General features: G+C 41.7%; 1 protein-coding gene across 1 annotated transcript in view; it reads left to right on the forward strand.

Moving 5' to 3' along the window:
• The window catches only part of TRPC5 (transient receptor potential cation channel subfamily C member 5), a 237,405-nt gene that overhangs the window by 200,329 nt on the left and 10,648 nt on the right, over window positions 1-26,428 (forward strand). Inside the window, exon 7 of the mRNA XM_037512058.2 lies at window positions 10,061-10,256. Within this exon, the coding sequence (XP_037367955.1) occupies window positions 10,061-10,256 (196 nt within the window). The remainder of the gene's footprint in view (window positions 1-10,060; window positions 10,257-26,428) is intronic.

A 26,428-nucleotide genomic window follows, 5' to 3' on the forward strand; every position in this document is an offset into this window, starting at 1 on the left:
AATAAGGAATATACATATTTGATCTTCATCCCCCTTTCTGGCACAGAGTTCCTGACGCTCAGCATTTCCTGTGATGAGAGCAATAAAGGCATCTTTTGTCCTATTTATGAGGTCACGTTTGGAGCCCACCTAAGATTGGAAACTGGTTGCCAGTGGAACCGACCATGTGATTAGAGAGCAGGCTCTCTCAGTCCCATTCACCACCACCTCCCACCTCTGGGAATCTCTAGTCCTAGAGATTGAATCCAATCACCAATGGCCAATAATTTAATCAGCTATACCTATTCAATGAAGCCTCCACACCATTCCAAAAGGACAGGGATGGATTTGGAGAGAGTCCAGTGCCGGGCAACTAGTGCATGTGGAAAGGGCATAGTTGCTCTGAGTTCTTGCCCGTATTATTTTACCCTTGGCATCTGGGCAACTAGCTATTCTTTTTTTTTTTTTTTTCCTATTCTTTTTTTTTTCTTATTTTTTCTTCATCTGGGTGTTTTCTTCTTATTGTTTTTGTTTTTTATCTTATTATTTTATAATAACCTGGAGATATAGTGTGTAAAATCTTCCCCTGAGTTCTGTGAACCACTCCAGCAAATTAATCAAACTCAAGGAGGGAGTTTGGAATCTCCAATGTATAGCTGGTCTATCAGAAGCACAGGTAACAACCTGGATTTTTAATTGTTGTCTGAGGTGGGGGAAGTAGTCCTTAACAGGTGGAATCTGATACTACTTCCAGGTACATAGTGTCAGAATTGAGCTGAATTTTATGACCCCCAGCTGGTGCTGGAGTATTGGTGGTGAGGGGGAAAATGTCCCCATATTCACCTATTGGAATTGGGTTCAGAACCTTGAGTTGGTGTCAGAGAAATGGGATTTGCTAGAAAGGTTCTGGAATCATATGGTTGGAAAAAGAAAAGATTGAAGGGCAGAGGGAGGCAACCCTTTGATCTGTGGAAGGCTGTATACATAGTCACCTATGCAATGAAACTGCAGCTGTGCTGTGATCAGTTACTCAAGGTAAACATTACCACTGGAATTTAGAAATGGCTGTAACCCTGACTCCAACAGAGTGGGCTCACTGGATATACAAGGAAATGCAAAATAATAAGAGGCATGCTAATCTTACAATCATTTATTGTTATCGTAATAATAAAGATCAAAAGTGAAGTAAAGGGTTAGGTTGAGCCTTGACGCTTATCCAACTTGAGATGTTAAGCCAAGTTCAGGCTCAGTTCAGCCTGAGCCGGAGCCATTAGCCTCAAAGCTGCCTCTTAAGTTAAAAATGATGCTAGGACAACAGAACTTGTCCCAAAGACCTCTGGTCAGAAAGAAGGGTAGTCAATGGGCAAAATCAAGGAACGACTGACACTAGGGTGCATAGTATGAAAGAGCTGTTTTATTTTGCGAATCACCATCATCAGCTTCTTGAATAACCTTTACTAAAATGGATTGTGAGAGTAATTGATTTGGGGACCGTGCCGCTGCCTTTCAACACTGCAGCATGGAAGAGCATGCGCACTGTGAAACAATTCGAGATGGCTGTATGTGACCCAGATACACGGGAGGTTATTCCTAAGGGAACAGCCAGCCTGATGGACTGGATAAAAGCCACTGTAAGGTCCGTTTACTCTGAAAAGGGGGACTGGCCATACCCTGTGAATGCCAAGTGAAACACCCCACATACAGCACCTGATATGCATCCTACACAAGCCATGGGGAGCTGGTTTTATGGTGAGTGTGATACCCATCCAGGTTATGGTAAATGCTGCAGCTAAAGGGCTCCTCTCACATGAGTACCTCATGTAACCTTTTTGTTGCAAAACCAAGGGGCAGTTCCAACCTTTATTGAATTTGCTGTCTCAGATTCCTCTCATGGGTTTTAGAGACTCTAATAAAAACATTAGGTTAATTAACAAGAGAATGGGAAAAGGCCCAGGGGAGAGTAAAGGAATTCTTCCCAACAAGGTAGAAATCTTTAAATGGTTATTAAGAAATAAGGTGAATAAAGCAAATATTGATAGGCGCAAAGGAAAGAAAACAGAAAGGGGAAGTCACAGGACTCCTCCCAGCAGGATGGACACATACTTAGGTGGTTATTATGAAATGGAATGAATAAATGTACATTGATGGGATTAAAACAAAAGTTTTAATTCAGCACGACTGAAGGTTGAGTGGACTAAAGGACCTCCCTTCTGTTCCCCCCAAATTAAAGGACTCCAAAGAAGTCCTTTACCTCAGTTTGGGGAAATTTTAATAGCCTGAGGCCCAAATATTACAATGAAAAATCTGACCATCAATTGTTTAGGGCAACTGTTAAGCAGATTATTAAAATTAAAGATTGACAAAAGGACCAGGGTCCCTTCATTTTATACCCCTTTCCTGGGGACTACCCTGTTAAAGTTTGACACTTGGCTAGGGACCCAAACCATTTCCACGAGAGTGGGTGAAGTGGGCCAGGGGGTGGGGAAGTTTCTACCACTCATTACTACAGGAGTTCCATGAGCTGTGGCACCAAATCCACTGGTAAAGCCCTGCCTCAGGAAACCAATAAGACTGCCTCTACACACAGAGTGTGGACTAGAAGCTGGAGTGCTGGTAGCAACAAATTCCCTGTGCCTCAGCCCTGTGTGGAGCCTGGAGTGGGGTTTAAGGAAATATCTGTCTATCATGGAGGGCTGCACTCCTTTCACAGGAGCAAGCTAGAGAGCGGACAGGCTGAAGGCATGATTAGAGTCAGCTCACCTACTGGGATTAATTTAAGGCTTCAGGTGGATCAAATGGTACAAAGTATGGATTAGAAATATCTCCCTTACCACTTAGGTCACAGGAGACAGCTCATGACTCGATCTATGAGTCCACTGCCTCCAGACACATGGAATTCCTGTGCCTTTTCTTTATAAATTCAGCACCTACTTCTTTAGGTCCATCAAGTCCCCAGAATGGCTTTTATTTTCTGACAAAGCACTGTTAGGGGAAATAGACAAGAGAAAGAAATAGGAAATTATTTAGGTTGCAGGAGCTGTCCTGAGCTCACCCTGGACTCAGTGTCCTATACCTTGTCCATCACCACCCCTCATTCTGGAGAGTGACACACCACTATATTCACAGCTGTGACCCCAAGGTCATGAAACTCCTAGTCATTAAACTAAGATACAATTTCCCCATTAGCTGCAAAGTAGGCAGTTCGGTGGACTTAGGCATTCTAGAAACAAAGGCTGGGGCAGGGCTGGTGAGGGGGCATTTCTGATTGACCCCAACTCTCACCCATAGAGAGGGGGAAAATCACTGCTGTCTTGCTTACTGCTATTATTTGCCTCTAGCAGCATTTCCTAAAATGGGTTACAAATAACCATAGTTCAGGGGGATGTTAATAAAAATGAAAATGAGATCTATGATTGAATGAGTTTTGGAAGTGCTAGCATAAATTTTAAAAGGTTTCTTCACTGCAGGACTTCTCAGAGACTTTCCAATGTAGGAAGAAGCTTTCCCAAATATACTGGCCAAAGTGAAGTTCCATTGAACAGAGTTTAAACATGGTGGCTCACTCTGTTGCCGGCCCACTTTGCAGGACCCACCCCTCTGTTAGGCCACACCCCTTGGCTTTCTTCCAAAAACTCAGGGCAAAAGCTTGGATGGGGAAACCAGACTCATCTCAAGGTCTGGCTTGATAAAGTTTAAAAAGATTGAAAAAGATCAAAATCGACTGACAATGAAATGGTGCTCACTTGGGTGTCAACCAAGAGTGTATAATGGCAATTGGTCACCGTGCTCTACTGCCTCTTGACTGGGAACTGCCACCTTTCCTGCATTACTCTACAGACAGAACTCCCATCAACCTGTTCTCAATATAAAGAGCAATTTTGTAGTGGCTCGAGCGCCAGGAGACTACATTTGTTCTCATAAAGCATTCGACAGAATTGAACACCTGAATGCAAGTGCCCTTCCAGGAGGCCAGGTCCCTGCCAATTACCCTTTCATGTGAACTCTGCTGAGGAAGTTTATGAAATGCCTCCTTGCAAGTCTGTAGTGATTATTAACACCCCTGTTGCCAACTGACATTTTGCTACCATCACTTGCCCAGCAGGAACAATTGACAAGAATGGGCACCTGTCATATATAAAATTATATCTTGGGGTGTTAGGTATGAAGAAGCATCCTCATGCTGGGGCCAAATAAGCTATAATATTATCTCAACTTGCCTCTAGGTGTTGATTATTTTTTCCTCCACAGAGTTCTGACTGAGATTTATGTTTCTTTTAAATGGCTCAATTCAGGCATTTATAATACCTGTTTAAAATGCACCTTGCTCAGACAGCATCAGAAAGACTCAGTTTCTGGAAAGGGGAAAGTGAATTTGTTTAAATACTTGGCATAAAATATGGCGTCTGCTTACTCTCATCCTTTTCCTACTGATTCTCCAGAGATGTCACTACTCTTCTTTGGCTTAAGAAGGAAAAAAGTCCTGGTGACACAATTTAAGGGGATCTCATTGTCCTTGCTGACAACCACATTATTGGAGGTTTGAGTGCCAAGACTTGATCTACTGTCTAGAGAAGCCATAGGGAAGGCATCACCACTCCTTGCTCCATACCCCACCCAGAACCTATTTCTTCTTTAGTTCCTCATCTGACTAAATGACACCAGAAGAATGGCAGCTACCAGACGGGACCCTCACCCTCACCCTCACATCCAGTCTCTCACTTAGCCCTCTCTGTTCTAATTCCTAAATATCTCTTGAATTCACACACACACACATACACACACACGCACACACACACACACCACAAATTCGGTTAAGTCCTAAATCACCTCTTCCAAGGACCACACTGTACATTTAACTGGTCTCCCTGCCTTCAGCCTGGTCCCCTATCCAATTTCTAAGTTGTCATATAGAAGTTTCTTTCTCAATAGCACTTTAATTCTGTCCTTTAAGGCTACATGTCCGCCAGGTATCTGAACCTTCTCCAGTATAAAAACCATAGCTCAGAGGGCCTTGGTGATCTGAACCCACCTCGCTAGCCTCACACTCCTTTCCTCTATAGTCAACATTTTGCTCTTTCCAACTATAGGAGGGTGACTTGGCCTTATAGGTCTTCACATATGAAAAGCATTCTCTCTGCCTGGAATGCCCATCTCCACCTGGCTGGCCTGGAAAATTCTTATTCATCCTTCAAGCCTCTGCCAAAGCCTTACCTGTTCTCTTAAGTGTTGTTTTATTTTAATCAGAATGTGAGTTTTGATCTGCTTGGTTTCTTCCCTGGACCAGGTCAGCCCTCCTTAATCAAATTAGTAGTCCCCCATTTGGAGGTCACCATATTGATACTCACCTTAGAGCAGATACCCCAAGGGCATAGTTCACTACAGCCCAAAACTCTTGGACCAATGCCATTCTATTGCCCATTTTCTGAGTAGCCAGGACCACAGGCACTCACAATCATGCCCAGTTCAGCCTTTTTTTAACCATTCCAGCCCCACTCCAGTTATAAGCTCATTCTGTATAGCCTCTGGTATTCTAAACACATCTCCATTACAATAGCTTGCTTGCTGTATTTTGTCATACATACTTTCACCCACCAGACTGAGACCCTCCCCCACATTAGTAAGCCCCACACTACCATAGAGGGTCCCAAGACATAAAAGTATCCAATATGCCTACTGAACAATTAAATGGGTGAAAGGATGAAGTCCAATAGCAATCCTATCTATCTGTAATTTTTTTTTAAAGATTTTATTTATTTTTGTGTTGAGGAACTGGGGTGCCGGCCAAAGGTGTGGGGGAGGAGAGGTGAGAAGATTCACCAGAGACACAGTGGGGAGCAGAACAGACAGCTCTACTGAAATACACTGCTGAGGGGAGCAGTGGGTGAGACAGGAGAGGTCAGCTGTGCCATGTGGGTAGCTCCCTGGCCAGGAATCAAACTAAGGCCATTGTGATGGCCTTCATGCTGGTAGCACTGAGACTTAACCCCTAGGCACCAGGGAGGCCCCCTCTATCTGTAATTCTATAAGATCTACTTCTTCTGCTGCCCTCATATGACTGCAGTATCATGGCCAGGTGTCACTCTGCTGATCCACTTTTGAGTTTGCTGTCAGAGAACACCCTTGACCTTCATCCTACCTCCCTCATCCTGTACTTGGGCTTTTGGCCTAAGAGTAAACCTCTACGTTAACCCCTATTAAATTTCATCTTGTTAATTCTGGCCCATCACTCCAGGCTGTTGAAATCTTTCTGAATCTTGACCTTGTCATCTAATCGATTAGTTATACCTCCCAGTTCCGTGTCACCTGAAGAGCTAAGACTCTTGCCATCTATTTTCATGTAAAACATTCATAAGACTGTCAGGCAAACTTGGTATTGGCTGGGTAGAATACTGGGCAGCTATTAAAATGATATAAATGAGAACACTGTCCTACCCAAAATGTATAATTGTTTAAAACACAAAAATTTTATGTATTGTAATTGCAACTATGTACAACTAGATATACAAATGTAGGACAATCTAGGAAAACAATAAGTTAATGTAAAACAACAATAAGGTTATACTTATGTGGAAGGTTAATAATAGTAATACAAATAACTAATATTTACCAGTGCTAGATCCAGACACTATTTCCAAATGAGCTTTACAAGAATCCTCGCAACCATGCTATGAAGTAGACACTATTATTTTTACACATTTTACAGATGGAGAAATCAGGGTACAAAGCCATTAAAAAGGCTGCCCCCAGTCACACAACTGGTAAGTGTCAGACTCAGAATTTTAATCCTGGCATACAACCTCCTGTTTGTACTTTTATCCAGGGACACAGGCATAAGGCTGGCTTTGTAAAGTTATATAACATTTGCTGTGCCAAGTTGCCATAAATATGAGTGCAGGTCAAGCTAAATAGGACACTCATGACCTAGCAGGTCCCTTAGGGCCTCTCCCTATAGATGACCACCATTCATTTGTGGCTATTCTGACTTCATGGTGGTAATTTGTCCAACCAATATTAAGTTCATGTTTTCCCATCTTATTCACATGAATATAACCTTAGACTCCCTCAAAGGTTTTTTCTTTCTCTGTTTTGACCAGGTTTAAAGGTATTTACTTGTTGTCTCCAGCTTGCCCCCAAATTTCAGGTCATAGCCTTCCTGCTTCTCTTATCCTGCCACTCGTTGGTACTTTCCATGGTAATGTGCTTTTGTCTTCTTTTGAAGATTGATTCAACAAACATTTATTCAGCAACTCCTTTGTGGCAGGCAATCAAGATACTGAGTAAGATCACATCCTTATTCTCAAAAGGTACAGAGTCTAATGGAGAACACAAGTAAACAATTTAGAATAGCTGCCATGTTGAATGCTTATTATATGCCAAGCACTGTGCTGAGTGCTTTGCATGCAGTACCTTATGTGACTGAATGAGCTGGTTAAGTCTATGGGTTCCAGAGTCAGAAGAGGAGGTTATAAATCCTTCCTTTGCCAGTTACTGCCCATGTGACCACTCTGCCTCAGTTTCTCATCAAAAAATAAATAAATAAAAGAATGATAGTAGCTACTTCATAGGGTTATTCTGAGATCCTAAAAGAATAACAATAATTCTGAGAACCAAATACAGTTGACTCTTAAAGAACATGGATTTGACCTGCATGGATCTACTTATCCATGGATAGTTTTCCTCTCCTAGGTTTTGCAATAACGGAGTCAATCAACCTTGTTGGTTCAACCCACTGCAGATGCAGACCACTCCCACCCACCACAATCATAATTTGTACAAGGATTTTTTAATTTTTTTTATTTTATACATTTTTATATCATTTTTCATTTTTGCACAATGTATGCATTTTCATCTTGGTTATAGTCCCCATACAATTCATACCACCCTTGTTTTGATCCTACTTCCTCCTTCCCCCCACCCTGTAGTGTGTCTCTGGTTTATAGTTGCTTGTTGATTTTGATTTTTACTTTGTTATAATTAGACTTTTTCCTGGTCCCTTATTTAGGTTTTCTAAATTCCTGCTATGAGTGAGACCATCCAGTATTTTTCTTTTTCTTTTTTTTTTTTTAAGAGTTATTTGTTTGTTTGTTTATTTATACAAGCACTGGGTACAGTCAGAAGCACGGGAGGGTGAGAGAATTCACCAGAGCCAGAGCAGGGAGCAGAGCAGGCAGAAGGACCGAAGTACACTGCTGAGGGGAGCAGCTGGTGGCAGGAGAGGTCTGCATGCCATGTGGGACCCTCCTCCAGTGGCCGGGGAGCAGCCGGGGACCAAACCAGTACTGCAGAGGCTGCGGGCAGCTTCGCAACCCAGCGTTCAACCACTACGCCACCGGGGAGGCCCTATTTTTCTTTTTCTTTCTGGCTTATTTCTCTGAGCATGATCCCTTCCAGCTCCATCCATGTTGCTGCAAATTGCATGAGTTTATCTTTTTTGATTGCTGAGTATATACAAGGATTTTTGACTGCTTAGGGTCTATAAGGGTAACCTCTCTTTTGTTCAAGTCAATTGTATTAAAATATATGCCAGGCACTTACACATATAATGTTAGCACAATAAATGTTATCAATGAACATTTATACTACCAATGACCATTTTAGGAATAAGGAAATATTTCATTTGAAGAGGCTAAGTAATCCTTGGAATCTTTCAAACATTTCCCACACACACACCCCAATGAACCCAAGAACAATCCCCAAGCCTCTCAAAACACATTGGGCTCTAAAAACAACACATTTTGATAAATCAATAAAATTATATCTATACTTAAATTAGCATTTCCTATATTCTGTACCTCTTCTGTGTGCCTAGGAAATGGTTGACTTGTGTATCCATGATCTGGCTGCATTTTATTTCTTCACAGATGTCTGAATGCAAGTCAAAAGACACACTAGACATCACCAACATATCATTGCAAAGTTACAGATTTGGGTGTGCAGATGATGAGAGGAAAGAGTCATTGTGAAACCATTCCTAGAATAATGTGGTGGTTTGGGGAAGTCACACAGACCTGGATTTAAAATCTGGCTCAGCACTGGGTGACCCTGAACAAGTCATTCCATCTCTGGACCTCTATTTCCTCAGCAGTAACAATAAAGTTTTTATAAGGATCATAAGGATAATGTATGTAAAAGTGCTTGGCATGCTTATAGATAATAGCATCTTCTAAATACCTGTTAGTTAATATACCATTAACAATAATCCATATTAAGTATTAATTGGGGAATCCTTAAGTGCCACTGCTGAGTTTAGCATCATTCTGAGTTCTGTGGAAACCACTATAGGAGTATCAGTAATGTTCACTCACTTGCATACACTCAGCTAGCAAGTATGAGAGCTGAGATTTCAACCCAAAGCAATCTATCCTATGCACCATATTCTTAACCACATTATTTATTGCCTCTGTGTAACTAGAAAAGTAAGCAAATTTTATGATATGACAATGAGAGAAAGTTTGGTAGAGGAAGACTTGGGAAACTATAGGCTCTTCATAGACCAAGAGGGAGATGATATTCCAGGTAGAAGAACAAAGCATAGGACATAGATGTGGTACATTGACAACCAGTATAATAAGTATTTTTTAAAATCTGGGGGGAAAAGGCATAGAAGTAGGAATAAAGAAATTGACCTGACAGGGTTGGTTTTTTTTTTTTTAGATTTTTTTTAAATTTATTTATATAAGAACTGGGGTACAGGCCAGAGGCACGGGAGGGTGAGAGAATTCACCAGAGACAGAGCAGGGAGCAGAACAGGCAGATGGACTGAAGACACTGCTGAGGGGAGCAGCGGGCAAGACAGGAGAGGTATGCCACGCCATGTGGGTTTCTCCCTGGCCTGCTGGGATTGGAACCCACGCTGCAGAGGCTGCGGACAGCTTCACAGTGCAGCACTCAACCCACTGCGCCACCGGGGAGGCCTGACCTGACAGGTTTTTGTTGGAGAAGAGACCAAAATATGTGAGATCATCAGTCTACCTGTTGAAAACACAAATCTGGCAGTCTCCTCATTAAGCAAATCATCTCATGTTTTATCTCTCTTGCTTTTTCTAGAGAATTAACTAACCTGCTCTTTGATCTCTTTTAGACTCTTTGAAACCCTTCAGTCACTCTTCTGGTCTGTATTTGGCCTTTTAAATCTTTATGTCACCAATGTGAAAGCCAGACACGAGTTCACAGAGTTTGTGGGAGCCACCATGTTTGGGACATACAACGTCATCTCCTTAGTAGTGCTACTGAACATGCTGATCGCCATGATGAACAACTCCTACCAGCTCATTGCCGTGAGTAATTTTGCTTTATAAGGGTGGTTACCTTGGCTTCAAGAGTGGTCACGTTGGTATGGAGCCCACCGGAAGTGCAACAAAACAGTCTACCTCAGTTATTTGACATTAGCTTTCCCAGTTGCTAGATTGAATTATTTCTTTCCAAGTCAACTCCATTTGGACTTCTAGGTCATTGAATCACAGTATTATGAAGGTGTTCTAGTTTATAAGACTTTGGTTATCTATTATAAATAGTTTTCAATCTCCGAATCCATTTTCTTAATTTGGTAAGGAGAACTCGGAAAGTATCAACACAGTTTGGCTACAAAATATCACCCCGCTAATCAGAATTGATTGAGCTGATCTAATTATCTAGGCATATGTGTGTGCCTAGATACACACTCACACACGGGAATATTATTCAGTTACAAGAAAGAGGGACTTAACTCCCTCTTCATGGAAAACATCTCCCTCCCAAAGCTGAGCAGTTCACTGCCAACAGCAACCTTCTCAGACAAAGATCACCTATTTTTTTTTTAAATCAAAGATACATGACTTAACTGCATTCCACTGTGAGACACTCTTCCATAGAATCCATTGCTCAATCTTTTTTGACTATCATGTAGCAATTTGGATCAGCAGTGTTTATTACTCTAAACTAGAAATGGCAAAATTATAGCGTATGGGATCAGTCCAGACCTGTGTCTTGATGCCAAAGTAAATATCTAACCTTAGTTTATTTTCTTATGATCTATTTATCATTTCTGGAAATAGAGTGTTAGCACAGGAGTTTTGGCTATCTGAGGTCCAGTTTAATTGGGTGCCAGTGAATTTAGATGTTGAGTTTCGAGTAAAATGATTCCTCATCCTATGGGTCCATCTATTGTTGGAAGTTTTTGCTATAGCTCAGAAGGTACAGAAATAAAATACCTGAATTTTTTCTTCCTTCATAGATACTAATTCTCAGATTTGGTTTACCACTGAGGAGTCATTTAGCCTATAGAAAAGAATCTGTGCACACGTTGTCCATATTATTGGTGATAGTGAACAACTGATCCATTTCCACTGCAGACAGACAAATGAGGAACAGGCTTATGTTTCAGCAGGAGACTTTTGAGTTACCTATTTGGAAGAACTTCTTAACCATAAATGGAAATGAAATATATTCTCATAGGTGGGTTTACAGAATTTCTTTCATTGGAGTTTTAAAAACCAGGATATGGAATTGCCTACTAGGATGGTTTAAGATCGTAGGTGTTTGGGGAGGGATAGAAGGGAAGAGACTATATTGAAAAAATATATTAGGAGTTAGAAGACCAGGGATTCCAGTTCTGGTTCTGTCATTTATAACTGTGTGAACTTGAGTCATTTTCCCCACTGATACCTCAGTTTCTTAATCTAAAAGTAAGAAGGGTGGAATGGAAGGTCTTCTCCACCCCAGCTTCATTGAGATAAAACTGACTTACAACATTGTGTAAGCTGAAGGTGTATAATGCTATGATTGGATACACACATGTATTGCAAAATGATTACAACCACCTCACATAAATTACCATTTCTTGGTGGTGAAAAAATGAAAATAAACTCTCTTAGCAACTTCCAGTTATATGACAAAGTATTGTTAACATAGTCACCATGCTATACATTAGATCTCCAGAACTTCCTCATCTTCTAATTGGAAATTTGTCCCCTTGACCAACATCACCCCAGTTCCCCTATCTGCCAGCCCTTGAAAAGCAGCATTCTACTCTGTTTCTATGAGTTAGACTCTTTATAACTGAGATCATGTTTGTCCGATATATTTCACTTATGCCCTCCAGTTTTATCTATGTTGCCGCAATTGGCAGGATTTCCTTCTTTTTTATGCCTGAATAATACTCCGTGGGTGTGTTTGCATGCATACACCCCATTTTCTTTATCCATTCATCTTTCCATGGTTAATTTAATTTCCTTCAGATATAGCCCTACAAGTGAGATTGCTGGATCATAATGTAGTTATATTTTTAATTATTTTAGGACCCTCCATCCTTTTCCACAATTGCTGTAGCAGTTACATTCCCACATCCTTACCAACACTTGGTATCTCTTACCAATTTGATAATAGCCACTCTAACAGGTGTGAGGTGGTATCTTAGCGTCTTGATTTACACTTCCTTAATGATTCGTGATGTCGAGCACCTTTTCATGGTCTGTTAGCTATGTCTGAATTGATGGTCGTTAAATCCTTGCCAGCTCTACTATCCCGTGGGTCTGGGTATCAAAAGATGAAGAGAATAGACTTGCAAGGTCCCGTCTATATCTAAAAATCTGCCCATTTATTGCTTTTAAAATGAAATATAGTGCAGTTTTATATTCTGTATCTCTTGATAATTCAAACCCAACTAGACCAATAACTGAAGTGGTCTCTGTTCATTCCCAGTACGTCTCTATAAGGAGGGTAGGCATAAAACCACAAGGGTTTATTTTCCACCCCTATGCCTGGCATCCTAGCCCCTTAGCCCTTATAAAGATGGCAATATTCATGCTGAGGCAATTCTCATTTTCTCCCTGGGTGTCTCACAGCTGATTGCTCTTAATGGCAGTGGAAATGGGAGAGAATTTCTTGTCACCTAATGCAGGGCTGTACTGTCTCCCACTGAGTTCAGTGACATTAGTTTGGAAGGGTGGAAATAAGCATCTGCAGCTCTCTTGCCACCACCTGCTGGTAGTAAGTTGTATTTTAATGCCACCTACTGCTGCACCTGAAGAAAACACCTTGGTTTGGGAGAGAGGTGGGTGAGGAATTGCCTGGAGAGGGTCTGAGAAGGGTCTATATATTTCACACATCTGGAGCAATGGCCAAACATTCTGATTACTTCCTGCTGCTTTGGGATCCTTTGGTAATGTGCCTTTACCATTTGGAACTGAAGTCACTGGGATCCAGATACTGGGCAATCTGATTCCAAAAATATCTCTAGATCTGTGTAAATGGTAAATACCAGCAAGTATGTTTGATTCCACTTGCAACATCTGCACTTCCACAGTGAATGCAATTTTTAGAAGGACCTTTATATGGGGGAAAGGTTACAGAAAGGGAAGCCACTGAAGACCAACTTCTCCTTCAAATGGCACCACAGGGGGCCTCCCTGATGGTGCAGGGGTAAAATCTCAGTGCTATCAAGCTATCGCCAGCCACTGAGGCCCGAGTTCACCAGCCACTGAGGCCTGTGTCTTTGGTGAATACACACACACACACACACACACACACACACCCTCTGGCCTACACCCTAGTTCTTGTATGTATAAGTAAATAAAAAAAAAGTCTTAAAATAAATGGCATTAGGGCCTCCCTAGTGGTGCAGTGGTTGAGCGCTGGGTTGCGAAGCTGCCCACAGCCTCTACAGCACTGGTTCGATTCCCGGCCACCAGGCAAGGGTCCCACATGACGCGCAGACCTCTCCTGCCACACTTGCTTCTCCCCTCAGCAGTGTACTTCATCAGTCTGCCTGTTCTGCTCCCCGCTCTGGCTCTGGTGAATTCTCTCACCCTCCTGCGCTTCTGACTGTATCCAGTGCTTGAATAAATAAATAAATCTTTAAAAAAAGAAAAGAAATTTTTTAAAAAATGGCATCACAGGAGTCTAAGGAGAGGCCCAGTCACTGACAAGCTTCACTGTCAGTCTGTTCAGTGTACCCTTCAGGAGAGGACTCAGTCACATCAGGGAATAGCAAACTTTTCAGGGTTGAGTCCTCAGGGTTCTGTGCAGGATGCAGCACCAGTGGTGGTGTGGAGATGTGGCTCTGCAGCAGTTGCATTTCTAGGCCAAAGGAGGATCCAGTCTAGTAACGTATAGAGTCACCCTCAAGACGTGGGGTCACAGGGATCACTCTGAGCTCCCAGCCAGAATCAACAGGTGAAGCTGGACATATTTCTTACTGTTATTAGTCACAATTTTCAGTGATTTCCTCTTCCCTCTATCCTCATATTACCCTCAACATCCTTATTTACTTGTGTGATACTTCTTTCAACATACCGACATTTTCACTGCTGCTCCTGATATGCGCGTTCCCTCTTCCGTTAAGTGAAGCTACCCTTGATGCCATTTTAATTTAACTCTCCCATATAAAAATATCAGATGGAGAGACAGATCAGTCCCACAAAGTTCATTGACCTTAGGCCCTATTTCTACCTCTAATTTATTCACAACAAGCACCTCCGTTGCCTGCCATTGGTTGCTGTGCAACATGGGGCTCATAATGTCCTGTGGTAGAACCTCATTCAGCCATTTAATAAGAGCCCTCAAATTCTTTGGCTGCTGTGGAGTCTTCACACTAACACTCAAATGGCTTGGGGAGCAACCAAATGCATAGGATTGGTTTCTCCCTTGGGGTAGCAGAGTTTGGAGGCTCAAATGATGGATGGGCTCTTCCACTGCAGAAGACAGCTATGCAAATGGAGACATTCATCAGAACAGAGCTGGCACTGCAAAGACAGCAGGCAAGGCTGGCAGGGACGGCCGCACACTGAAGAAGGACAGGTGGTCTGCCCTCCTTCCCCCAGGCATCTGGGAGCAACCTTAGACTCCCAATCACAGAGCTGGTAGCACTTCACACACTACACAAAGATTTTTAATCCTCTAAGTAGGCAGATCACCAATGGAGTTCTGTGGCTCCCCATTGTTAAAATATTGGAATATCTCCATACCAGTTGGCAAATAGCTGCCACTCCTGCTTTTCCCTCAGGGATGTCCCCAGATCACTCCACAATCCAGCAAGCAAAGGGGAACACCTGGAACAGCAGTTTTAGTCCATGCCCCTGCTGCAGGGCTATTGCTGGTATACATTCTGATTGGTCAGTTTCTTAAACAGTCTAAATATCATTGTGGTAAGCATAATCCTAAAATAACTCCCCATGATTTTCCACCCTAGTAGACAGTACTGTGAAGAGGATGAATTGTGATTATGTTGCATTACATGGTAAAAGGGATTTTGTAATGTAATTAAGGATACTAATCAGGGAGATTATCCAGATGGGTCTAATCTAATCACATGAGTCTTTTAAAGGCCTTTTTTTCCAGTTGGTATCAGAGAATATAAGAGATTAGAAGCACAATGAGAATTTCTGTGTTATTGCTCACTGGAACATGGAGGCAGACATGTAAGAAATGTGGGAAGCCTTAGATGATGAGAGTACACCCCAGTTGACAGCCAGCAAGGAAGTGTCATCCTCAGTCCTACAACCACAAAGAAATGAACTCTTTCAACAATGCAAATGAACTTAGAAGCAGATTCTTCTCCAGAGCCTTTAGATAAGATCTATCTCAGTCATGTAGACACCTTGATTTCAGCGTTATGAAGGCCAGTGTAACTGGAATGGAGAAATTAAGGGAACTCATATAGAGGTGAAGTCAGAGAGGTAATGGCAGGGAGAGACAGATCATATAGGACCTGAGAAACCTTTCTAAAGATTATGACTTCTACTCTGAGTGAAATGGAAAGCCATGGGAAGGTTTTAAGCAGAGGAGGTTCATGCTCTGACTTAAATTTTAATAAGATTGCTGTGACTGATTGATGAAAGACAGAAGTGATGCAGGAGCAAAGATAGAGAGAGACAGACCAAATATGAGACTATCGCATTAACCAGAACAAGAACTGGTGGTGGCTTACATCAAGGGTAGTCATGATGGATGTAGTGAGAAGTAGTTGGATCCTAAGTATATTTAGAAGGTAGATCCGATTTGCTGATGGATCAGATGTGGGGTATAAGCAATAGAGAGGAGTTAAGGACAACCCCAAGATTTTAGACCGAAGTAACTCAGAGAGTGGAGCCATCCTTTACAGAGTTGGGGAAGAGTAGAAAAAGAGCAGACCTGCGGGTCAACAGCAAAGACCCAGAATTGGTGTTAGGCATATGGAGTTGAAAATGCCAATTTGGCACTCGAGTGAATATGTTAAGTGGGCAATGATCTACAGGTGTGGAGGAGCGGTCCAGGCTGGAGCTAGAGATTTGAAAGTCACCAGCATATGCATAATATTTAAAGTCATGGGACTGGATGCGGTCAAGGGGATGAGTATGGATAACAAAGAGAAGAAGCACTCCAATGCGTAGAGGTTGGAAAGACTGTGCAAAGAGATTGAGAATGAACAAACAGAAGAGAAAAGCTAGGATAATGTACTATGTTATAATACTCTCTTGCCCTGACTATATTGATAAGATCATATGGAGAGTAGCAGGACCTGAATTTGAAATGAGGTCATCTAACCCCAAGACCCACACATAGAACCAGTACATTGTCACATACATACTTACCTTGAGGCCAAGAAATACCTGAAATGCACTTTCACTACAAGGTCCCTACGCACCTTCTTTCCTTTCCAAGTTATAACACAACTCGGAACTGCCCAATCTCCTTGACCTACAAGTTCCAGTGGCCAAAGATTTCATTAGGACAAGGATAAATGGAAACTTCATCCAACATACCCATGTCTTACTCTTAATTCCTAAGAATTGTTTTGTGAGAAAAAGGAAAAAAAAAACCGTAAACCCTACCATGAAAAGTAGTAAAAAGAAATGAGGTTTACCCCCATCTCTGCTATTGTTCAGTCCCACAGAACAATCCAAATCATGGAAGCTCCATGTCTAAGGAATAGTATAGCCTTTTTCCAGGTGAAGAAGCTGCTCAATTCAGGCTGTAGAAATTTTATGACATTGGAGCAGAAACATTTCAAATTTTAATAACTGGCTCTTCCCTTCGGGATGCCCTCAAGCAATCTAGATATTGATTTTTCTCACTGCAGCTTGTCCTTTTTCCCTGTTGCCAAACTATTGTCTGGAATCCGATCAGGGACTGCTACATCTGACTAACAAGAAAGCAAACATTCAGAAATGCAGAGGACATCTTAATAGCGCTCCCCCCACCTCACTTGGGCAATGTGGAACCTTTGAAAACCCGCTGATGATCCCATTTCAATCAACAAAATACATTTTCTGTTAGGTTCTGAAAAATACACAAAGGGCTTGGTGCTGTAAATAATTGAAAGCTAAAACGCAATTAACACCATTAGTGCATAAAGTCTAGTTTAAAGGGGAAAGCATGGCATGAGAAAAATAACATTCATGTTTTTTCATGTAGTAGGGGTGATTGCAGAGATTGGGCTGAGGATTAGTCAGACTGCCTGGATTTCAACACTGGACTGGCAGTGTGGTTTGGGGCAACTTCACCTCTTTCTGCCTCATTTGACTTCTCTGTAAAATGGGAATGATAGTTTAACTCTTTGCTACATACTCTTAGATCCATTCCCTAGTTCCTGCTTGCTCTATGTCAAGGGAATGATACTCCCTACCTACAGCCCCTGCTCTTTGGCTTCTAGGTAGGTTTGACAAACAAGAAAGGAGAAGAGAAAATTTGAATATTTCCCCCCATCCCCAACCTCACTTTTGATGGCACCTTCAATTTTCTATGGGACTCACCTCCAAATACCATGAGACACCCCTCCTTTCTTGGCCACATCTTTTGCAGGGCAACCTCAATTGTCTCTAGAGCCTGCCAGATAACCCCAGTCTCTGGGCTTTTGTAATACCCCCTCCCACCTCTTCTTATTGTCCCTCCAACTATAGGGTTAAAGGAGTTTCCTGTTGTTGCTTATCTGTGACTTGCCTCACTGTCCCATTTGGCTTCTAGCTCTTCTATCATCTGTGTAGCGATCTCTGCTATCCTACATTTAAAAAAACCTAGAGTGATTTCTATTCTCTGGTTTCACTCCACCCAGGACTATCTCATTGCTACCTTATGCGGTTGACTTGGAAAATACAAATTGAGCTGATTTTAAAGAATGGGTCACATTTGAAAAAATAGAAAAATGTGAAGGTGGAGGGGACTTACAGATCTCATTTCTGATAGAAAGAGAACTTGTGTACCAGCAGGAATCTGCCAGATGTTTATTGGAGGCAGTAAAAGTGTAGGAGGTGTCCTTACTCCTTTCTGCCTCCTATCCTTTGATTCCCCATGAAAATTTCATGGAGAAATTTCAAATGGCAATGAAGTCCTCCCTGTACCACAGCGCGTGTTCACCAGCAATGAGAAACACGTAGGGGAATCATTTATCTAGGAGCTGAATAACTAAGTTCAGAGCCTACCTTTAGAAAAGTAGTAAAAAGAAATGAGGTTTACCCCCATTCTGAGTCCTCTCACTGCTCTCTACCTATCCCAGCACAACACTCCAAGCTTACTGCTTTACCTTACCTGGAACTTACCTATAGAAGCCCCTAACCCCCACTCTACCCACAAGCTGAACTCTTTCTCAGTTCCCTAAGATTTAGAGAAGTCAGTAAAAGAATATCTGGCATAAAGACAAGTCTTGATTAAATGCCAGGCACTGGATTCAATTCTTCATCTAGTTACGTGTCACTTAACCATGTTTGGTCAATGGCAGACCTCATATACAATAATGGTCCCAATAGGTGTGCAGTGGGCTATACCACCTAGCTCTGGCTAATTCCACTCTATGACGCTCACACAATGAAAAATCATGTAATGACGCCTGTATCACTGTTGTCAAATGAGGCATGTCTGTAATATCATAGCCACTATCAATAAGTACCATTTATTGAGAATCTGTTATATGCTAGACACTATACAATGAACATTTCATTAAATCCTTACAACAACCTTATAAGGTAGATACTATTATCAGTTCCATTTTATAGGTGAGGAAACTAAGGCACAGGGATCAGAGTGACTTGCCCAAGGGCACACTCTTAATAAAGAGACTGGCAGGTCTGTCTGATCCAAAATAATAATGATATTATATTTCCTGCTTTACAGCCTTCATTCCTGAGGCCCAAATGCCTGCATTCACCCACCCCAACCTCAGACTCCCCCACCTTCACCCTTCTACTTGGTTTGCTGACTAGTTCACTGTCCCCTGGGTTCTAACAAGAGAGATTCTAGGAGTCTTTCCCTTGGTTCTGGACTAATGACTTATTCCTTCGCTGAGCTGAAGTTCCCCGCCACCCCCTTCCCTCCCCTAGACCTCCACTAGCTCACTTTTTTTCCTTTAGTATGCCCACTAGACTGCAAACTTCCCCTCTCCTGTCAGCTCTGGCCTGAGAACAATTGGGCAAAGCCACCTGAGAGGCCAGGCTCACAGAGGGTAAAGCCTTCAGAACTACCGAGTTCATTTGCATGACAAGGACACTTCATTCCCTTTACACATCCTGCCCTAGGGCCTGTCAGCCCCTTTCTGTCTCAGACAACGCTTGCCTGCCCAAAACCTCCCTTGACAATATCTCCACGCCAGCAAATGGCTGAGCCAGGGTCCATCTCCAGGGAGGAGGGAGGAACATTCTCTCTGTCAACACTGCAGGGGGCACCAAAAGCTGACTTTTCAGACCTTGGCTTTCTCCTGGGCCTGGCCTAGCCTTCCCCCTGGTAATGTGACACAGAAGTGGATTTTTCAGTCATTCTGCCTCAATGCCCACTCGTGGTTTTGTCTGCAAGTTGTCTGTGACCCTGCATCTGTTGGGGATGTGAGCTCTTCACGTCAAAATGCTGAGGGTGTACCTTGGCAGCTCTCTCCTCAGCACCAGTCTGTGCTTCCAGCAGCAGCCTCTGATGCCTGCTGCTCGGGGCTGACAAACATGCAACTGGGAATGGAAAGAGAACAAATGAAAGCAAGTGGATCTTCTTTCTCCGTACTAAAGGGCAGCCAGACAGGACAGATGCTCCTTGGCATCCCAAATTCACCTGTCCTGGATGTTCATCAGGAACATTAGTAGTTGTCATGGAGACTCTCAAACAAAGCAGGACTGTGAGTGAAGGAAGGCCTAATGCTCGAAGAATCCTTCTGCCCATCTCTAGCAGATGTCCCATGGATTGGTCTCTGAGTGTTCTCCTCATCAACTACAAATAATATTCATGGATGAGTCAAAAGCCCGTGGCTCAAAGGTCATTGCTGGGGAGTCTGATTCTTCTTAGCTTCTGCCTTATTCCCATTACCCTTCTTTTACATATCAGGAATCAATTGACTGGAAATATAAGTGCTACAAATGTTCTTTAATTTTTGCGCAGCTTGAGGTTTAGAAACCAAACATGATTTCAGGGTTATTAATATTAATAAGGCCGTTCTCGCTGCCTGTGGCCACAGGAGCCCTGGGCTGCAGCCCCTACACCACTGCATGTGTGAAATAAGCTGGAGGTGAGGGCACAGAGGGGTATGGTGATCCTCACAGAGGGGTCTTCCTCTGCTTCAGGGATATTTCCGTCTTTCTCTTAAGGTCTTTCTCTGCCTCCAAGAGATGGTGAATGTTCTAATTACTTCCATATTTTGAAGGTTCCTTTGTATTTTTAATGAAGCAAGGCCAAAATGGGGTTATAAATACTATGATATATTTTTTTTTCTGTTTAGTAGATCTTTAATAAAACCAAGCATGTAAAATAGCCATCTTCCAAAGCCAAATCCTTCTATAATTAAAAAAACAAAAAGTAAAATAAAATGGCTTTTTTTTAATTTTATATTTTATTTTATGATATATTATAAATAGTTACATCTGTTTTAAAATTACATTTTTAGCCCTGAGGCAAAACTATAACATAAAATGTCCATTGAAGTACAGAAATCTGCATTTTTAGTGCATTCTCCATATGACTGTGATGCACACCAAGATTTGAGAAGTGTGCACTGATTCAAGTCCAAGTGAGACAGACTTCTCTTGAGATGCCAGGGAAATGAACTTTCTTGTCTCAGTTTGTGTCATGTATGTCCTAGCAATGTGTGTTGCTTCCCATCATAGGGAAACAAAGTTAGTCTTATGCCCAAATGAAGTAAGCAGTTAGTAGTTAATGTGAAGGATGCCCAAATAGCCCCCTCCCCCAAAACATCCCTTCAGCCAGTCTGCCATCAGACTCAGGATTACTGAGTATAGTTTTTTCCTTAAAAGTTATCATCTCTGGGCCTCCCTGGTGTCCTAGGGGTTAAGTCGCAGCGCTATCACCACAAGGCCTGAGTTTGATCCCCAGCCAGGGAGCTAACCCACATGGCACAGCAGACCTCTCCTGTCTCACTATCTGCTCCCCCTCAGCAGAGTATTTCTGCTGAGTAATTTCTTAGCAGAGTATTTCTCCCCTCAGCAGAGTAGCTCTGCCTGTTCTGCTCCCCACTCTGTCTCTGGTGAATCTTCTTACCCCCTCACCACTGGCCTGAACCCCATTTCTACACATACACACACACAAAAAAAAAACCTTTTAAAAGTTATTATAAAGCTTTCCAATTTGCTGGAACAAATGATTGCTGGCAGGATCTGAGAGAGTGCATGAGAATTTGTCAAACGCTGGTAAGAAATTGCCTCATAGTTTGATCCCAAGGAAAATAATCTGGAGCTTGGATTTGTTGAGAAATGTGAAATTGAACAGACATGTTCATCTGACCTAGTTATGGCCATGTGTTTAGGATCCGACTAAGTCAACATTTAAAGGAATGCTCTATGGTCACAGTACATTACGCTGGCACAATGGAAGCAGCAAAAGCATTAGACAGCCTGTTCTACAGGAACTGACCATCTTAAAGATAATGCAGGGCATACACATGAATTAGAACATGTAAGACTATGTGGTTTTTTAAAATTTATTTATTTATACAAGAGCTGGGGTACAGGCCAGAGGTGCTGGGGGCGGGGGCGGGAGGTAAGAAGATTCACCAGAGACAGAGTGGGGAGCAGAACAGGCAGATGCACTGAAATACACTGCTGAGGGGAGCAGTGGGTGAGACCAGAGAGGTCTGCCACGCCATGTGGGTATCTCCCTAGCCGGAACTGAACCAGCACTGCAGAGGCTGTGGACAGCTTCACAGGGCTGTGCTCAACCTACTGTGCCACCGGGATGCCCAAGGCTTTTTTTTTTAAGATCTCATTAAAGCAGCACAAAAGTCCTGAAATTTTTGGAAAGTTGAGAAGAGTAAGGACCATCGTCTATGGTTGTATAGGCTATGTCGTACACAAAAGTACCCAGCCAGGGGCTAGTACTTAAAAGCTAAATAGACTATGTAAGGCAGAGAGTAGGCAAGGCCCTCACCATCAAACACTGCAAATAAGCAAGTAAAAAGCTAACGTTTGAATTGTGTATCGCATAAGGAGGAAGACTAGTCCTCTGCAGATAAAATCCCCTTGGGCATACCTGTAAGCAATTTTAGATAAATATGACGATAAAAACCACATGTATCATCATCAGTTCAAATTAGATCAAGGGTTGCTGCAATCCCAACACCTAGTATCTAGCAGTCAATATAGATTTGTTACATGAATGATGTATGAATACTTAAATCATCACTTTACAGCCCAAACTGCTTAACCAATCCTGCCCGATGATCCATTACATCCTGATATTCAAGGTTCAGGTGCTACCTCTGTCCCCTGATTGTGTTCTGTAGGGCATTTCCATCACCACTATTGCACAGTCATTTCTTTATACCGAGCACCTAGCAAAGTGCCTGAAATACGGTAATTGCTCAATATAGGAATCAAAGAATGTATGGACAGGTGGACGACAAATTGGTACGTTATAAATGAATAGGAAAAGACTGTTGAAAGGATAATTTGCAATAGCTCCTTTGCTAAGTTGTTACATTGCAATTCCCAGCCTGAGGTCACATAAGCACATGGGAATGTACTAGTGGCAATCAGGGTCCTCGAGATATTTTCAAAATGCTTAGTCAAAGTCACTTCCTTGCCTAAGTGGAGCAGGAGCATTAAGGGGCAGCAAAAAGTCTCTTACACTCAAAAAAGATGCCGATGGTTTATAAACCCACTGAATACATCTATTCTTTTTGCATCAAATGTGTTTTTTTCTCCTAGGATCTTTAGAAAACTGTCTTTTAAAAAGGACATTGTTGCCTATTGTTTACAACCCACACAAACTAACAAAAAGCAAAACTCATACAGGGATTTAAAAATATTGGTATGAGCATTTCCAGACACCATGACATCTAGCCAAGTTTATTAGAAAATAGTGGAATACCCACAGGAGCTGGATCATCATTCTCCCTTTCAAACTTGCCTAGAGATAGAATTCTGTGCTTGAAAATTTGACTCAGTTCGTTTTTTAAAAAACAGATATTGAATACCTACTTCATTTCAAGAACGGTTCTAGAGAAACATTCCATGAATGCAATATTGGCTATTTTGGGCCATCGAAGGGTAAAATAAGAATTCAACATTTGTTTCTGTAATTATAAGCTCAGAAATTTAGGGGAAGGAAACAACAATTATATACTTCTTACTATAGAGTAGGCAACAGCCTAGGCATTTTACATTGACTTTTACTACAATTCAGTTTGGTAAGTATTTTCCTCCATTTTTAACGTTAAGGAAACCATGACACAGAGATTTGGATCGACTGATCTGAGGTCATGCAGCTAATTAAGTAGCAGAGCAATATTTCCAGTCCTGGTTTGTTTGATTCTAGAATCCCCCCACCCTTTTTTTTCCCATGATGCCAGGCTACCTCTCCTACAGACTTTTGAAAGTTTGAATTATACCACTTGACTTTTACCAATGACCTTCACTAGTACCTATTTTTGCTAACTGAAAGAAATCTGAGCAGGATTTCTGCTTTTATGACAAAGCGCAAAAAAATGAATATTGCACTGAGCATTTGCTTCATAGCAGCTGTTACAGAAGCAGCAGGCACTCCAAACAGCAAGAGTGGCACCACTGAGCCCCTTACCCCAGAGCTACTTTGTACAAATAAATATCTTATTGTTCCTGCCTTTACAGTGAACTAGTATTGTTTTAAGTTTTATATATTATTTGGTAGGTTGTTTTCTGGGTATGGAAATGCTCAAAATATTTTCCATATAAATTAATTGCATTTTTTTTTCTTTTTGCTTTACACCATTTTTGGTTTCATAGAACACTTTACTTATGGACAATAATGGAAACCTGTATTTTACAGTGCCCTTACCTTCTATCCTCCTCTGCATCCCAAGTTGCCTACAGCACTACTTTTCAGGGTAGCAATTGTCACTGTAGCCATAATTGTGTGTGTGTGGGTGCGTGTGTGTGTGTGTGGGTGCGTGTGTGTGTGTGTGGGTGCGTGTGTGTGTGTGTGTGTGTGTGTGTAATTTATGCATGGAGGCTAACTTAGTTCTGAGTCTCAAGTATATTCAGACCTGGGGTCCTCCCTGGTGGCGCAAGGGGTTAAGAACAGCACTATGAAGCAATCCACAGCCTCTGCAGCACAAGTTTGATGGTCAGCCAGCCGGCCAGGAAGCAACCCACATGGTGAAGCAGACCTTTCCTGCCTCGCCTGCTGCTCCCCTCAGCAGTGTGTTTCAGTCAGTCTGTCTGTTCTGCTCCCCACTCTGTCTCTAGTGAATCCTCTCACCCCCCGCATCTCTGGCCAGTACCCCAGCTCTTCTATGCATAAATAAATCTTAAAAAAAAATTAAAAAAAAGAATATTCAGACCTTTTTCTGGCAATCCTTTCAATGAATCTGGAGTGAAAAAAGTCTATGTACTCCTGGTTTATTTGGGGGTTCACATCTAGATTTTTGTGATAACTTTAAACAATTGCAAGGGATGTAACTTCTGAAATATACCAAGTATTGACATTTAAAATAAAACAAAACTATCCAACTACATTACTTTAATTGTATCCAGTGGATTCTGAATACCATAGTAACTTATTACTCATGACCATGCCTTTAAAATATAAATGGCTTTTTCTTTAAGCATAAAAAGTTTACATAACTTTTTCTTCTCCTTGAATTTTTATTTCCAGTCCACAACCCCACAGGATTTTATCCTAATGCTATATGATTTTGTATTTTAAAGTCCTTTATTATTTTTGATCATATTATATTTCTTCATAAGAAGTATTGCATTTTAATATTTTATTTCCTGTAGCCAGAAGGTAATAAATGTTAAAATATTGAGTTGAATTCAGTTATTAATCAATTATTAGTAATACAAAATAACTTCTCAAAAGAATCAAATACAAATTTTGACAAATTATTATTAGACAAAAAACACATTTTTCTTGGAAATGCATTTCTCAAAGATGTAAGTGGGGCTTTTTTCCAACTAGTTATTATATCCAGATGAATATTGAGTAGTTTTCAGGAGAGGTTTCAGCATCAATTATATTTTTAGTTTCCATTTTTGTAAAAGTGCTAAGAAACCTTTTTCATATCAATAATGTGTAAATGAATAGAATTTTATTATGCCATTGTTACTCAATTTTCCTGAACTCTAAGTTATATGCAAAAAGTAATATAATGACTTCATAAAATAACATTTCTAACAAGCTACCATTTGACAACTTAATTAGATTCTCCTTAAGTTTTTTTGAAGGGAAAGAATTAGAAAACACCTAAGTTAGAAATGGATTTGTACCCAAAATTACAGTCATTCAGTGTCTCAATTTCTCAGAAGTAATACTGTGGCTAAAAATCTGTGATATGGCCCCCCATAACCCTCACTTCCTGGTATTTCAGCTCTTACACAATCTCCTCCCCTTGATGGTGGGCTGGATCTAGAGACTCACATCTAACATTGGATTGTAGCAAAAATGATGTCTCTTGGGAGATGACATTACAAAAAGACCATGGTTTTCTCTTTTGTTCCCTCTGATGAAAGTCAGCTGCCATGTTGTCACTGTTGCCCAGAATGACCCACTCTGCTAGGAGCTGAGGGAGGTCTCTGTCCAATAGCCAGCAAAAAAACTAAGGGCCTCAGTTTGGTGCTCACTAGGCACTGAATCCTGTCAACAACCATGTAAGTGAGTTTGGAGAAGAATCTTCCTTCAGTCAAGGCCTCAGATGAGACCCTAACTCTGACCAACAACTGGATTATAACCTTGTAAAATATCTTGATCCAGAGGCACACAACTTGCCATACCCAGATTGCTAACCCACAGAATGTGTGCGATAATACATGTTTTGTTTTTTTGTTTTTAGCTGATACATTTGGGGATGAAGCCCAAAAGATTTACCAAGACCCAATCAAATAATTATTTAATATACTTAGTCTTTTATTTAGAGGCACTTTGGGCCTCCCCTGTGGCGCAGCAGTTGAACGCTGGGTTGCGAAGCTGCCCACAGCCTCTGCAGCGCTGGTTCAATCCCCGGCTGCTCCCCGGCCACCAGAGGAAGGTCCCACATGGTGCGCAGACCTTTCCTGCCGCCCGCTGCTCCCCTCAGCAGTGTGCCTCGGTCCTT

This window comes from Talpa occidentalis, unplaced genomic scaffold (assembly GCF_014898055.3).
Source record: "Talpa occidentalis isolate TD23 unplaced genomic scaffold, MPIMG_talOcc4v2.1 talOcc4.15, whole genome shotgun sequence".
In the NCBI taxonomy this organism is placed as follows: Eukaryota; Metazoa; Chordata; class Mammalia; order Eulipotyphla; family Talpidae; genus Talpa; species Talpa occidentalis.